General features: G+C 36.9%; 1 protein-coding gene across 1 annotated transcript in view; it reads left to right on the top strand.

The window, feature by feature from the left end:
* The window catches only part of LOC150084730 (mitochondrial import receptor subunit TOM20 homolog), a 43,677-nt gene extending 29,881 nt beyond the window's left edge, over nucleotides 1-13,796 (top strand). The window contains exons 4-5 of the mRNA XM_090375468.1: nucleotides 4,514-4,656; nucleotides 13,622-13,796. Coding sequence (XP_090231594.1) covers nucleotides 4,514-4,656; nucleotides 13,622-13,675 — 197 coding nt within the window. The 3' untranslated portion in view covers nucleotides 13,676-13,796. The remainder of the gene's footprint in view (nucleotides 1-4,513; nucleotides 4,657-13,621) is intronic.
* The last annotated feature ends 1,857 nt before the right edge of the window (nucleotides 13,797-15,653 follow it).

The following is a 15,653-nucleotide window of genomic DNA, read 5'->3' as shown; positions in this document are numbered from 1 at the left end:
CTCTGATTATTTGAAGTTGAGTGGGAAACATCTTCGCAAAGTGTTACCATTTGAATCTTTGCAAACCACTGGAAAGTCTTTGAACAGCTCCTAGCATCTTCAAAAAAAAAAGCTGTCTTTAACATTTCATGAGTTTCTGTTTCACTTTCCCTAATTTGAAAGAAAATTTTATGCGAATTCATCACTCAGCAAAATAACTCATTTTAAAATTCATTGAGACACGAAAAACACCTATTTGAGGCTCGCTAATTTAAAATGCGGACAATAAACGTGATTCATGCATTGGTCTGTCTAGATGAGTCACCAAACATGTTGCAACAATCAACTATTGCTGCAATTTCCATATACAATGTCAATTCCCTGAGCTTTTTGATCACACCTATATACTTCAATGAGGTCTTCCCCCCCCCCCCCCCCCCTAAAGAATTTAGTCATGGATGATTAAGGTTCCGCTGTATTATCAGACATGTCCAAATACAGACATACAGGAACTTGCATTCCTAAGTAATGAATTTATTTTCACCTTCATCAGTTTATAATTTCATAATGGTGGTGGCAGGGATTTTGTTTCCTAGGTTAATGAAATGCAAAAATTTCAGTCACATTAATTTTTGATTAGGCGTTTTAAGATAATGCTTAGATAGATATAGTAACTTAAAAATTTGGCTAGTATATGAAGAAATGTTACCAGTTAACTCCTCTTATACATATAACGGGCGCCTCCGTAGCCAGGTGGGAAGGAGCAGCAGTGCGTAGCACACGCTTCTTGATTAGACTGGGGTTCGAGCCCGTCACCACCAAGTACGGAGGATGCGGAAAGGTCAGGGAATGACCACCGCATATCCCGGAGCAATATGGCCTTAGTTGCTAATGCTCCTAAAAACCAAATAAACAAACAAACAAACATATACATATAACATTTATACTTAGTCAGTGCTTAAATAAACATTAGTGGCTACACTACCATTTTGTCAATTTTCTTAATCCTTGCTGTTCTTTCGTTATTTAAAGAAAAAATATAAAAGTTAATAGAAACTTTTCATGTTGTCAGTATTAAAAATCCTTTGTTTTTCATAGTAGTTAATACACCCGTACAACCTTACTATTTAGATAAATCGTGTTGTTTACACCTTCAATTAAAACAGAATATTGTTTTTCTGATATAATTTTTCCAACATTAATAGAAATATAAACTCAGGAAAAGCAACAGTATTTATAAATGAAAGATTTATTTAAAAAAGTAAACGTTTTTTGTAATTTATCATGACACAAAATTGCATGTGTATATAGGAACTCGCTGATTTATGTAAGGGTTGCATTCCGCGGAATGCTACGTAAGTCGGAATTTCCCCCATGCTTGTGCAGCACTCGCAACTGTGCTTGCTGAATTGATTGAATCAAAAAAGAAATGTGCGACGAACATGTAAATAGAATTATTTATTGTGTTTATTCAATTTTTTATCTCATGTGCAGGAAAAATTTTAAAAAAGTGTGCAATTTCAAAAAATTTTAATTATAAAATTACAAAAAAAAAGAGAGGAGACAGGCATAACGTCAGTAAGTTTTACCTCTTGAGCATCGTTGCCAGAATCGACCTCTTCAGCTGATGAGTATATGCCCCCGTGGAGATTTAGAAGGGGTCAGCTGCTCAAACTTACGAAAGAACGTATTAGTGAATGACTGGACAATGGCTTTTCCTTTTCATCATAATTTCTCTGTAGCAAGCAAGCATATCATTCACTCCTCTGAACTTTTAAGAATCATTTGCTGTCAGGATCCATCTTCTCAAACCTCGCCATTGGTGATGAAGCTTCTTGGCTCCTCATTTGGTTCATCTTGAGCTTCATCAGCATTTTCTTCTTTCACTATTGCTGCCTGCATGTCAATAGGTTCATCGTTAGTTAATTCCTTCTCTTCTTCCTCTGTCTTTGGCATAGAGGCAACTTTGGCAACCTCCAACTGAAGTAACTCTGCAACCTTTACAATCTTATCTGTAACTTCTTCATATGATTCGTCTCTTTCAAATCTTTCAAAGCCTTTTACATGCTGTGGGCATATTTTCTTCCATGCACCATTTAAACAACTTTTAGTAATTTCTGCCCAGACCTTATTAATGTTTAAGATGGCATGGTAAATATTGTAAGATTTCCAAAAGTCTCTTAACATAATTTCTTTCATCATCTAGGCAATGCCTGAGCAAATGTTTGTAAATAGTGTGCTTTACAATTTGAAATAACACCCTGATCCATAGGTTGGATGAGTGAAGTTGTGTTTGGAGGTATAAATATGATTCTCACGTTCCAGTTGAAATCATCTAGATGCTTAGGATGTCCAGGAGCATTATCTAATAGAAGCAAAATCTTGAAAGGAACGTCATTGTCTTTTACAATATTTTCAACCTCGAGAATGAAGCAGCATTTAAACCAATCCTCAAAGAGAGATATTGTTATCCATGCTCTCTGGTTCGATCGGAAATGCATGGGTAGGGTGGCATTATTGATGCCCTTAAATGCACAAGGATTTCCAGAATGGTACATAAGCAGTGGTATTAATCTGTAATCTTCCGCTGCATTAGGGCCATGCTCTTGCTTGCTTTGCAAGCAAGAGCGTGGCCCTATCTTTTGAATCCTTGAAACCTGGCATTGTCTTTTCCTCTTTGGCAATGTATGTTCGATCAAACATTTTTTTACAATACAGAGTCTTGTCAACATTAAAAATTTGCTGCGTTGAACAGCCGCCTTCATTAATAATTTTTTCCAACACATCACAAAATTTCTCTGCAGCTGCAGAATTGGCATTGGCGACTTCACCACATACTTTTAACGTTGTGGAACCCAGCATGATGCTTGAATCGATTAAACCACCCATTGCTTGCCACGAACTTGGGTTGGGGTTCACCATACTTATCCTTAATATCTTCATAGATACTTCTTGCTTTTGCTTGAATGGTCAGTAGACTCAGGGGCACTCGCTTCTGAATCTGATTTTTCTTCCATATTATTAACAGCTGTTCCATCTTCGATATAGCACCTAAACGCTGTTTTGTGATCACTGTTGATCTTAAGTGCATTGATCCTTTGACATGTTATTTTATATGCACACTATCCTTTAAAATATTCACTGTTGAAGCAGTGAGACCTAATTCCTTTGCAATCGATGACAAACTTTGTCCTGCTTCGTACTTAATCATTTTCATCTTCATTTCTAAATCAATTTTGTTTTGTTTCCTAGCACTGCCACCACTTGCACTTTCTGTTGGTCGCTTTCCCTTCATCATTGTAATACATAAATAGGAATGAAGAGAAGTTTCTGAAAATTTGTTTTTTATAGGATTGAATATTTCAGTGAAGGGGAACACATTTCACCATGATAGCGTAAAAACCCACACAATTGCACTTATCGGTATTATCGCAAATACAATAAGAACGAGTTTACTACCCGTTTATAATTAGGTGCACTGATAGAAAAGCCCAATAAACCGGAAAGTGCAAATTGATTTTATGGTCATGACCTCTGGAAACATACTTTAGAAAAATATCACAAAGGTGTTCATAATTGATTCTTATAAGTTATAACGGAACATACGATAACGATGAAAGAGTAGTGCAGTTTCCATTATAAATATGACCCTTTAGAGAGATAACTAGCTTAGTAATACAGTCAGTCCTCGTATTGCACGATAGTTGTGCTCCTAGAAACTCTCGTGCAATGCAAAATCGTGCAATATAAATAACAGGCCCTATGGGGAAAAATAGGGTTAGGCGCCGACCACCCAAGATTGAACACACATTTGTAACCAAAACATTACCAAACACAATAAATAATAATAATAAAATACTTACGTAATAAAATATTGCTAATGCTTTTGTGTCTGTTGTAAGCAAATTTGTTCTTTCTTTGTTCTATCCAAACAGACATTCCATCTCTTCCTATTCTTCAGTCAGATTGGTATCTACATGAGGGGTCAAATAGGTTTTTTGTTTTATTTTACTATTTTTATTTTTGTCATTATTGTTGTTTTATGTTTTTTTTTGCTGGCGCAGCAAAAGCCTTGGGCTTCCTTTCGCCAGTGGCTGATAGTAATTGTAAGAGAATTGATAGATTTATGTGGACCGATTCTTGTGGCTTTCAAGGTCTTCAAGTTTAACCCTGCATATTTTATATTGCGGAGTTATTTGCAAAATGCTATATATATGTTCATAAATCTACATCTCTATACTTTCTGAAGACATTGATTTCTTTTGAATTTTCTAAAATTAAATTTTTTAACAACAAAAGTGTGCCAATATGTGCATGAAGGAATGAGGACACCAATTTGAAAAATGTTAGGAAAATATTTGGTTGGTTGCAGTGTTGATCTTGTTTTTAATTAAAGTGCAAACCAATTTTCTTCTTTTTTCTTGAAATAAAAATTAACTCACTATGTGATTTTTCTGTAATCATTTCAGTCCATAATATTATGGGCAGATTATTCCATCACCTACATACTTCTTATTGTGATTAAATTTTATAGGAGATGTAGAAACTGGAGTAGAGCACCTTAGCAATGCTGTTGCTGTTTGTGGTCAGCCACAGCAGTTACTCCAGGTACTTCAACAGACATTGCCACCAGAAGTATTTCACCTTCTGCTGCAGAAACTTCCTGTAGTCAGCCAGGTAAGTTCCTTATTGTGTATTCTAAAATAATAATCAAATATCAGCGTAATGCTTTTTTATAGATGTTATATAGTAAGAGGTGCCACCCAAAATTCCCAAAATGTATTTATAAAATAAATTAAACTCACTCTGGGTCTTATTCACCACCATCACCTTCGAAGTAGTCCCCTTGAGAGCATAAACACCGATCTAGAGCTTCTCCCATGATTTGAATGCATCCTGGAAGTCCATAGTGTTCAGCACTGCCTGTGATTCAGTTTGGATATCCTCTATGCTGTCAAATCTTCGACCCTTCAGCTTGATTTTCTTTCTTGGGAAGAGGAAGAAGTCACAGGGGGGGGGCTAAGTCTGATGAATAAGAGAAGTTGGGGACAATTGTTATGTTGTTGGATGCTAAAAACTGTGCCACAGTGAGAGATATGTGGGCCAGCACGTTATCGTGATGAAGAACCCAGTCCTTTATGTGCCACTTCTCTAGACGTTTCCTCCTGACAGCTTCCCTTAACCACCTCAGCATGTTGCAGTAGAACTTTGCATTGATGGTCTGGCCAGGAAGGATGAATTCTTTATGGATAATCCCATCAATGTCCGAAAAACAGATCAGCATGGACTTCACATTGCTCCTCATTTGTCGGATTTTCTTCATTTGGGGCAAAGATGGGCTCTTCCATTGTGATGATTGTTGCTTGGTTTCTGGGTCGTACCTATATACCCAACTCTCATCACCAGTGACAACTGTAGAAAGGAAGTTTTGATCACTCCTGGCCCGTTCTTGAAGATCTCTGGTAATTTCCATTCAATGTTGCTTTTGGTCTTTACTCAGTAACTGTGGCACGAACTTGGCCGCAATCCTTCTGATGTTCAACTCTTCTGACAAAATTTGCTGACATGTGCCATTCGATAGTCCTACAATGCCACAAATGTCATGGATGGTCCACCTGCTGTCTTCACGGATTGCTGCCCAAACTTTTGTGACATTTTCTGAGGTGGTACTCGATGATGGATGGCAGAGCGATCATTGTCATCAACTGACATTCGGTCACTTTTAAAACGGTTAAACCAGTAGTAGGTCTGCATCTGGCCTAATGCATTGTCATCAAAAGCTTAATTGAACTTCTTATGGGTTTCTGCTGCTGTATCATTAAGAAGGAAACAACTTGATGCAAGCACGTTGCTCTCTCACCTCAGCCATTATAGCAATTGCAAACTGCGCACACTGCCCAAGAATTGTGCATAAACATTCAATGATGCTATCCAGCTGATGCCATGTGGCATACTGATTCATAAAGGATGCATGCAGTGTTACTTATTGCCACAAGTTCGTAAGATGTAGATGTAGTTCCCATGCAATATTCAAATTTCAGGAACATTTGGGTAGCACCTCGTATAAGGTTACAATGAAAGTATTTAATCTGGGTTTTTTTTTTTTTTTTTTTATAATCACTGGTGAACTTGTGAAATGTATGTATGTAGAATAACCAGCTATATGCTTGATGGGATTGAATTAAAACAGTAGTGGAAGAAAAGGATCTGGGAGTTATGATGTGTTTCTCTTACCAGTGTAAAAACAGGCAGTCAGGAATGCCTGTGGCATTCTATGGACGAATGAATGATGCAAAATTTTCACTATTATAAAGAATTTCATAACAGGCCATAAATTTAGATTACAGGGGAAGAGAGACTGAATTGTGTACAAAGTTTTCTTTTAGCCAGTGAGTTTATTACTGGAACAAGTTGCCTCTGCAGGTAGTTGAGGCTGACAATTTTAAGAAATTCAAAGGTCAACTGGATGCCTACATGAGGAGGGAAACAATTTGTCTATTTTTATAACTACCTTTTTTTTTTTTTTTTTCTTTTTTTTTCTTTTTTTTTCACCTGGTGCAGAAAAAGCTTATGGCCACCTTGCACTATAGCTAATACTAATGAGTGGCTGGACTGGGTCCCAATTTTGCTAGGCCAGAATTTTCATAATTACCCTCCAGCTGCCTTGTTTCTGTAACCTCTGTCTTATTTGTTTTAATAAATAACAGTTTTACTCAATTAAGAATAATGGATTAATAAGAATGTTTGTTTTTTGGATTTGAAGCATTTGATGAGGAAATTGGGAAAATGTTTATGGAGATATAGAAAGATATGAAAATTGTTGGATAATGTTATCAAGAAACTGTATTGAAATCAAGAGGTTAACAGGTGTGGATAATACAATGAAGATAGAAATAGCTAGAGGGATGAAGACAAGGATGTTGTCTCTCTACAACACTGTGCAATATGTATGTGGAAGTAATAGTAAGAGAAGTGATGGAAGATAAAACAGAAGACTAGAAAGAGAAGTGATGGAAGGAAAAACAGAAGACTAAAAAGATAAGTGAATTGTGAAAGTAGCAAGATTTGTAGATGATATGAAAGTTTGATTAAAATGAGGGGTTACAGATTTTGTTGGAGACTTAAGGAAAGTTGTGAAGAATATGGAATAAGCAGAGGGACAGTGGATGTGCGATTGAGTTCCAGCTGTTTTGGACATGTCACATGGCAGAGAACCTAATATAATAAGAAGAATAAATGGAAGTTAAACAGATGAACTCATCTCTTCCAGCACATGAGAAAGGCATAGTTTTCCTATTGTTTTCTTGTTACTTATCAGGCTTTATTATTTTCATTTTTGGATGCATGGGGAAAACAAGATGAACAATTACTTTTTTAATTACAAAGCTTATGAGGATAGTTAGCCAACTAAATGTCTTTAATTGCATTACATTTGCATAGGGAAGTTTAATGATTTTTTTTTTTTCTCACTGTCCCAGCATATTATTTTACAAAACTAATTGTTAAAATTAATTTTTATTTAATACATTCACCACTGACACTTGGTGACAGGGCTGGTTTTAGAGTAGTGCCAAATAGGCACTGGCCTAGGCGCACCAATGTGCCCCAAAACAAAGCCTGCAAGAAATATTTTGTTATATTGCATAAAATTTACTTTTTTGTAAGTAAATAAAATGTAAAGTTAATCATTCTAAAAAATGAAAATCTTCACATCAGTGGGAGGGGAGTGCCATCAGTCAGTGTGACCTAGGGGACACTGCTTGTGATTATACAAAATGATTGAGGAATGTGAGAATTGTATAATATATTTATTACTTTCACCATAATGCACTGAGTAATCACTGAATTATGACACTTACCTTATACTGTGTTGGTTCACTGTTCACATGGATAACAGCTGCTATTCACCTAGGCATTGACTCCACTAGTTGTCTGCAAAGCTTTCCACAGTGTAGGAATAGTTGAGGTTGCATGTCTGTAGGCCTCATTTCCTATTCCAAAACATCCCACGGATATTCAATTGGATTGAGGTCAGGCGAATTTGGAGGCCAATCAAGACAGGGGATATCTTCACTATGTTTCTCAAACCACTTATGCACAGCGTGGGCCCGATGACATGGCAGATTATCATCTTGGAAGATCCCATTTCTGTCTGGGAAAAATGCCACAAATGCAGAGTGCACACTGTATCCTAAGGTCTGCCAGTAGACCTCACCAGATGCATTGAGTGGTGACCAATAGATGTGTAGTTAATGTTTTGTGTGTGCTCCCTTTGTAGCTTCTGATTATCAGGTCAGTTTGAGTCACTGAGTGTATGGCTGATTCAGGAATATCTACTCTCCGTGTGGTGAGAGTTTTGTGGTAGTGTCTATCGTGGTGGCCGAGTATTCTTTATTTATTGCTGATCTTATTTACTATGGGTCAGATTACCCATGTTGCCATAATAGTAACATTAGTATCGCCGACCGCTTAATTTCTTGGTCGTGCGACATCTAATACTTAGATAGTTGAGTGGGTGCAAGAAGTACCAGTTTGAATAAAGTTATATGAAAGGTATACAGTAAACCCCCGCTATTCGCGGTATCTGTATTCGCGGTCGCTGATTTAAACGTAAAAAAAATGTGAATTTTAAAGCGCCGTGAACATTTTCCGCCATGAAAATAACATGGGCGTGGCTAAAATCATTTTGCCCAGTCCACAGAGTAGTACAGTCAGTCGTCGTATAACACGTGTTTACACTACACGAATTCGATCATACACGATTTATAAATAGGGGAACGATATCGTATATAACACGAGCCAAATTCGCTTAAGCACGATTCACCTTTGTGATTACAAGAAATGGCAGTCAGACAGGAATCACCCCCAACTGAACGCAACACGATAGGAATGAAGAGAAAATTCTGAATATGTATTTATTTTTTTATAGCAGTGAAGGGGAAACACATTTCACCATAATAACGTAAAATTCCAGCAATCGATATTATCGCAAATGCAATTAGATCGAGTTTACTACCCGTTTATAACAGATTCCACTAGCAGGAACGCAACTGGAAATTGTTTTTATTGTTTTGTGGTAGTAACCCCCAGAAATGTGCTTTAGTAAAATGTGAGCTAGTGAGGTGTTAAGAGTTGTCTCTGCCTTTATGGTGTTGTTTATTCAGTTGCTACATGCTCACAGCTTTGTTTATGTGTAGCAAGCATGCCTCCTCATTTTGTAATTGTGCTTTATTCCCTAAAAATGAGTAAAAATAACTTAAAAGGTGTAAAAAGGAAGCGTCCTGCGCTCAATGGGTGGGGGGGTGACAAAATCGCGAGCGCAGATGTTTCACGCTAATCCTTGTTCAGTACTTAGCTTCAGAATCTTTGCCTTTCAAAGTTCTGCTTCTTATTGATAACGCGCCAGGACATTCAAGCAGGCTAGAATTTGACCACCCAAACATTGAAATTGTTTTTGCCACCCAACGCCTCCGTAGCCGAGTGGTCAGGAGCGGGAGTGCAGTAGCACACGCTCTTTGAGTAGACCGGGGTTCAAGCCCCTGACTGCTGAATACGGTCGATCTGCCAACCCGCACTAGACCAGCGTGGCAGATTATGGTCCATTTCCCTCAGCATGAATTGTTTGGAGGAGGCTTCCATCCTGCAGTGGGTTGACAATGGCTGCACTTTACCTTTACCACATCACTTTTACAACCGCTAGACCAAGGTGTGATTTCGGCGTTTAAGTCCTACTATGTTAGGAGAACTTTTACTGGCTTAATTGAAAAAAATGGAAAAGGAGTCAGAATTAACTGTAAGCCAAAGTTGGAAAAATTATAACATTGCAGATTGCCTGATCAACATCAAGACATCAGTTGATGAGATAAGTGCGTCTACAATTAACGTGTGTTGCCGAAAATTGTGGCCAGAAGTGGTTGTTGCTAAAACAATCCCTGATGTCAATGAACTGGTTTCCAATATTGTAGAAATTGCACAGGGAATAGAAGGCGGGGGCTTTGAAAACATCAATGCAACAGACATTCAGGAACTTATTGAGACTCATGCAGATGAACTTACAATATAAGAGTTGGATGAATTAGTAACAAGGTCAAATGAAAACCAAAATGATCCTGAGGAGGAAGATCTCGACGTTGTTAGACCAGAGTTAAATAGTAAGTCATTAAAGGAAATGTTTAGCCTCTCTATACAACTTTCAGAAAAGGTGGTGGAAACAGATCCTAATTTGGAAAGAATCATCAAGTTTAAACCAGACCTAGAACAATTACTCTTGCCTTACGGGGAAATTAAAAAGGAGCTCAATAAAAAAAATGAAGAAACAAACTTCGATTATGAGTTATTTTTCGCCCAGCAACCCATGTTCTTGATATGTTTTTGAAAGGTTTGTTTAAAATGTCTAATAAATATGTACAGTATTACATTTAATAAATTGTTTCTTATTTTCATTTCGATGCTTATGCTTGTATTTTTCTACGTGTATCTATCGTAGTACGTGTATCTATCTACATAGTCATATTATGTAGGTAAATACACATAATACGTACAGACAAAATTTTAGACTAATTTTTGTTATATATTTCATACTTTGGAACGGAACCCTTTTATTACTATGGGCGCCATAACTCAGTATTCACGTTTTCAGTATTCGCAGAATTTCTCAGGAACGTAACCCCCGCGAATAGCGGGGGTTTGCTGTATTTAATATTACAAATTTTTAGCAGAAGATAGTCCCTTTGCAGGGACTATCTTCTTCTAAAAATTTGTAATATTTGTGCAAGTGGAAGAAAAGATAGATGTCTCTCTATCTCAGACTTTTATGGGATTCTGTTGCCAGCTTATAACTTCAAAACAGTTGGAATGGAAAAACTTTCTGAATGTTACACTGTTTAGAGCATATGAGAATACTCCCTATGGTAATTTTCTTTCGGGGTTGACCATACTTATCAACAGTTATAATATCAAGGTTTAATATCCCCTGCTTCCTATGTTAATGTCTATGGGAGAAATTAATTACTTTTTTTTTTTTTTTTATGAGAACCCCAAACACGAAAGGTATCAAAACCTATAGTATATAGTACCGTGCATGGGTTGAAGGAGAAGTATGGGGAGATTGGGATGCCGGAAACTTTGCTCTAGAGACTAAATATGGGTTTCACCACTTCAAGCCTCCAATAAGCAAAGTGGTGGTATTTGACCGGTTGATGAAAGTCATCTACCACTTTCTTTCATAACCCCTAAAAACATATAGTATACATCATCAAAATCATCTCACCCTCCCCTAAATGACAGAGTTCTTCAATTTATTCAAAATTCAATATTTCTCATTTTCTGTCAGGAATAGTGTGTGGTAACTGTTGTGGCTGCCTAGCTCATGTATAGTTCCTTATTTTACCCATAACATCATACCAACCCCTCTTTGTGTTTGGAAGGATCTGCCTTTTCTTTTGAAACCTTAACCATTATCTTAGTGCTCCCATCTGTTTTAATAAGCAAAATTCAAGCAAGACTCAGATTCAAGACTGATTTTGGTCATGGCATATTTCCACACTTCCTAAGGAATAACTTGTTTTCCCTAAGACTAAGGGAAAACATGACCATTTTCTTTTTCAGATTCTACACAGTCATTATCCCTTACTGCAGTTAAGGCTGCCGTCGCCTAGTGGTCAGGCGCACGGGTGCCTAAGTACACGTGCCTTGAGTGACCGGGGTTCAAGCCCGTGACTGCTGAATACGGTACTGTTTCTTGTATTCTGTGTATCTTGTAAACTCCTCTGACCGTTTGGTTGTCCCGGAGTATAAACAGAAAATTTATTTATTTATTTAATTAAATTTTTAGTTCTGCACACAGCTCTTGGTAGAAATGTCTCCTTCAAAATTACAATGAAATTATACCTGCTCCTCTTGGCCCATAACTACTGATAGCTGTTGGTTGTCAGGACTTTATTTACTCAATTTTACTTGAAATTTGGAGGGGTATTTATTTTTTTAGGACTACCACTGCTGTTTGGCTAAAATTCTCTTTTTCAGGCACACTCAACTTTAACTAGTACACTAAGAACTATTAGGTGCTTTTACTTATTTCTTTTGTTATATTTATATTAATTTTTCTTGTGGTTGAGGACTGTCAGTCTAAGAATGTTATAATGGCTACAGTCTTCCCCTGGTTCTGCTACAATCACTCCAGTGCCCAATCCATTCAGGATTTTCTGAATAGAGTGAAGTGCCATTGCAAGAACCTTTCCTACAGTTAAAGAAGTTAAAGGAAAAAGATTTCCGTACCCTCTAGACCACTTCGGAGCAACTAGGGCCCCCAATACTGGTCAAAATCTTAATACCGGTATTTCGGTATTTTTAATTTATGAAACCGGGATACCGGTATTAATACCGCTATTCCAAAAAAAATTTTTTTTTGCAATAAAGTAAGGAAAAAACAAATACTGTAATTACTTGAATTCACGTTTTAAATCAAACTTTTATTTCAATAATAGCAATTTATTTCAATAATGAGTGGATGACAACTTTAAATATGGCTCCCCGTACATCAGTCAGGATTTAGGCTTCAAAGAAGCCCTTCGTCAGTTTGCTCTCTTGTGGTAGGATCTACCACAGCTGGAAAATGACATAGGGAGGCCTAAAGGATTTTGTCAGCTTAATACATACATTGCACATTAAGCACACCTAGAGCTCCTCCTACTTCTTTTCTGTCCCTTTTGTGATATTTGTAAGCTAGTTCTGGTTCACCCCCTTTCACTCTTTGATTGAAATAACACCTGAAAATCAAACTGAACATTGAACTGTTGCTCTGTCTCTGCAGCCAGATGATAGATGTGCAAATCATGGGTAATCTTGCGTTAATACCTTCTCCCCTGCAGCCTGTGAGGTACATTTTGGTGGGGAATTTTCCACTCTGAGGTGTTTGCGGTCTTGGAAGAGTTGTGATTTCATGTCCTTTTGTCATCTGGTGGCTAGGTATTGGTCATCCAGTGTGACCTTGGTTGATCTTGTATAGATCTTTGGGATGCTTTTCCAGTCCCCTAGAACTGTCTCCACAGTTGAGATATCACATTTATGTGGACATTTGAGGCTCCTTACTATCGTCACTGTGATTGCATTCCATCCTGCAAACTGTCTGAACCATGAAATATTACTGAGACACACCTGGTTTCAATGTACAATCAAGGTGAATAATATGCATTCAGACCACTTTATTTAAAACCACCCATATTTGTATATCAAGGCCAATTATTATTAGCTGCATCGTGCAAGGAAGCCTGAGGCTTATGTTGCACCAGCCAAAAAAAAATAAAAATTCCCAAGTTACCCTGTGAGAGAGAGAGAGTGTCAAAAGTAGAAGAGAATCACCAAGAAAGAGAAGAATGATGATATCCAGCTCAGGACCCTGGGTGTGCCAAACCCATAACTCACCAGATATGAGCCCCTGGGGTTAAATGCATTAGTTCATTGACATATGTGTATAATTTCAGTTTAATTTTTAATTTACATTTTTATGCAGTTATTTAAAATTGACAAAATATGATAAAATAAGTATTTAATACCTAGTGAACATTTCTGTGAAATACTATACCTTATTCATAAAAATAAGTAGTAAATTCTGTTAAGGAATTCTTACCGGTTTTAATTGCAGCGCTTGGCACAGAGTGCAGGAGGAGGTACAATGATGGAAGATGATGTTGAGTAACTCCTAGAAGCAATTTTAGTTTTCTTGTTTGGTAACTTTCTGTTAATTGTAAAAAACTCTTCAAATGATAAATGTAAATGCATTTATATGTCATCTTTTACAATAAAAATATTTATGATTCTTTCTACTGTCATTACTAGAAAATTAAATACATGTTTTGTAAATTTCAATAAAATGGGCCAGTTTTTTTTTTTTTTTTTTTATTGTACTACTTTGAACTGTTAAATTAAAAGACATATAATTTAAATTTAGTGAAATCTAGTATTACTGTGAGTTCCCAAATATGTATTTCTATATGAAGGGGTCAACACCTACTTTGACTAAATTCAAAGTAGGTATTGACTAATTCAAGTTAAGGAAAGAGTGCAGTTAGGTTTCATTTCTGCTAGAAAGCATTCTATAAACATTAACAGGACTTTCCTGTTGTAAAAAGTCTGATTTTAAGAGCAAATCAAGTATTAAAATAAAGCAGGTGCTCTTGAATGTCAGCCTGAACAGGACTGCTAATGTTGAAGAACACCTATTTTATCACAATATTAATGAAATTCTGTAAACACACAGGGAGGTGATTATCCTGTTATACAAGGCATTGGTCAGGCCACACCTAGCGTACTGTGTCCAGGTCTGGAGGCTTCATTTTAATCAGGATATAGAATTGCTAGAAAGAATACAAAGAAGGGCAAGAAGATTGGTGAGGGGAACAAAGGGGTGCTCTTACCAAGAAAGGCTTAAGTTCTGCAAATTGCAGTACTGGAGAATAGGCACCTGCGAGGTGATCTGATTGAGGTATATAAGGCCTTGAATGGGTTGAGCAAGCTGAATGCTCATGGGATTCTTCCTCTTGCTCAGACTAAAAACCTGAGGGGGCACAGTTTCAAATTGAGGAAAGATAGTTGTAGATGTGCAGAAATTTGCCTTTAGCCAGCAGGTAGTTGAATGGTGGAACAGACTTCCATCTTTTGTTGAAGCTAATAGCCTAAATAAATTTAAGGCTGAGCTGAACAGACATTTAAATGGGTGGGGGTTTTTTTTTTTTTTTTGCTGATGCTGCATAAGCTTGCTTTCTTCCATCATATGTTTCTACTAATGCTAATGAGTAAATAATAAAGTACATGCCCTACAGAGGCCTTTTTAGAATGGACTATACAAGTCCTGAAATTAATTTAGTTTGTCAATGTAAAAACTAGTTAGTGGTGGCAGTGGTTATAAAGAAACAAACCACATTATAAAGTAAAACAACACAGTAGACTCCAGAAAGAGGTGTGAGGGACAAACTAAATAAATCAGCAATTTATGAATCTTTTATTGGCTGTTGTGAATTGTTAAGAAATTAACAGCTTGACTAGAATTTTTATTGACTCTAAACTTTTGCAAAAACAGAAATTAAAGAATTTACGAACACTATTGACAAGCTGCTTTATCAGTATGCAGTTATTGTTAATGGTCCACAAAACAAGTGCTGTTGATCATAGTTTGCAGTTACTATTGCTCTTACTATCCTCCATCTCCCCAACCTAATTCACCACAATGAAACTGTACATCTGCTTAGGTTATAGAAATGGAGATTAGTAAATTTAATTTGCTATTAAGAAGACTGCTTGTTTGGCAGCATAATGTTTCACAAAACTATCTAGTGCTGTTGATCAGTTTCTTGTACCTATATTTTCACTGTCAGTGGAGCCGACTGTATGAAATTGCTAATGAATGATGCACTGTGTATTGTTGTCTCTGAACAGTCTCAAAAAATGTCTTCTATTCTGAGAAGAGTAGGTTGTAATAAAAAAAAAAGTTCATCCTAATCATATCAGCAATTAAATACTCAACAGATGCATGTTGCATCTGTTGTTGAGTTGATTATATAACCTATACTGTGTACAGGTCTGGAGGCCTCGTTTTAGGAAGGATGTAGAGTTGCTAGAATGAGTACAAAGGAGGACAAGATTAGTGAGAGGAACAAAGGGGTGCTGTTACCAAGAAA

This window comes from Mastigoproctus giganteus, chromosome 6, assembly GCF_048544385.1.
Source record: "Mastigoproctus giganteus isolate SK-2022 chromosome 6, ASM4854438v1, whole genome shotgun sequence".
NCBI lineage: Eukaryota > Metazoa > Arthropoda > Arachnida > Uropygi > Thelyphonidae > Mastigoproctus > Mastigoproctus giganteus.
The sequence above is the reverse complement of the archived record's forward strand: the minus strand, read 5'-3'. Positions and strand labels throughout refer to the sequence as shown.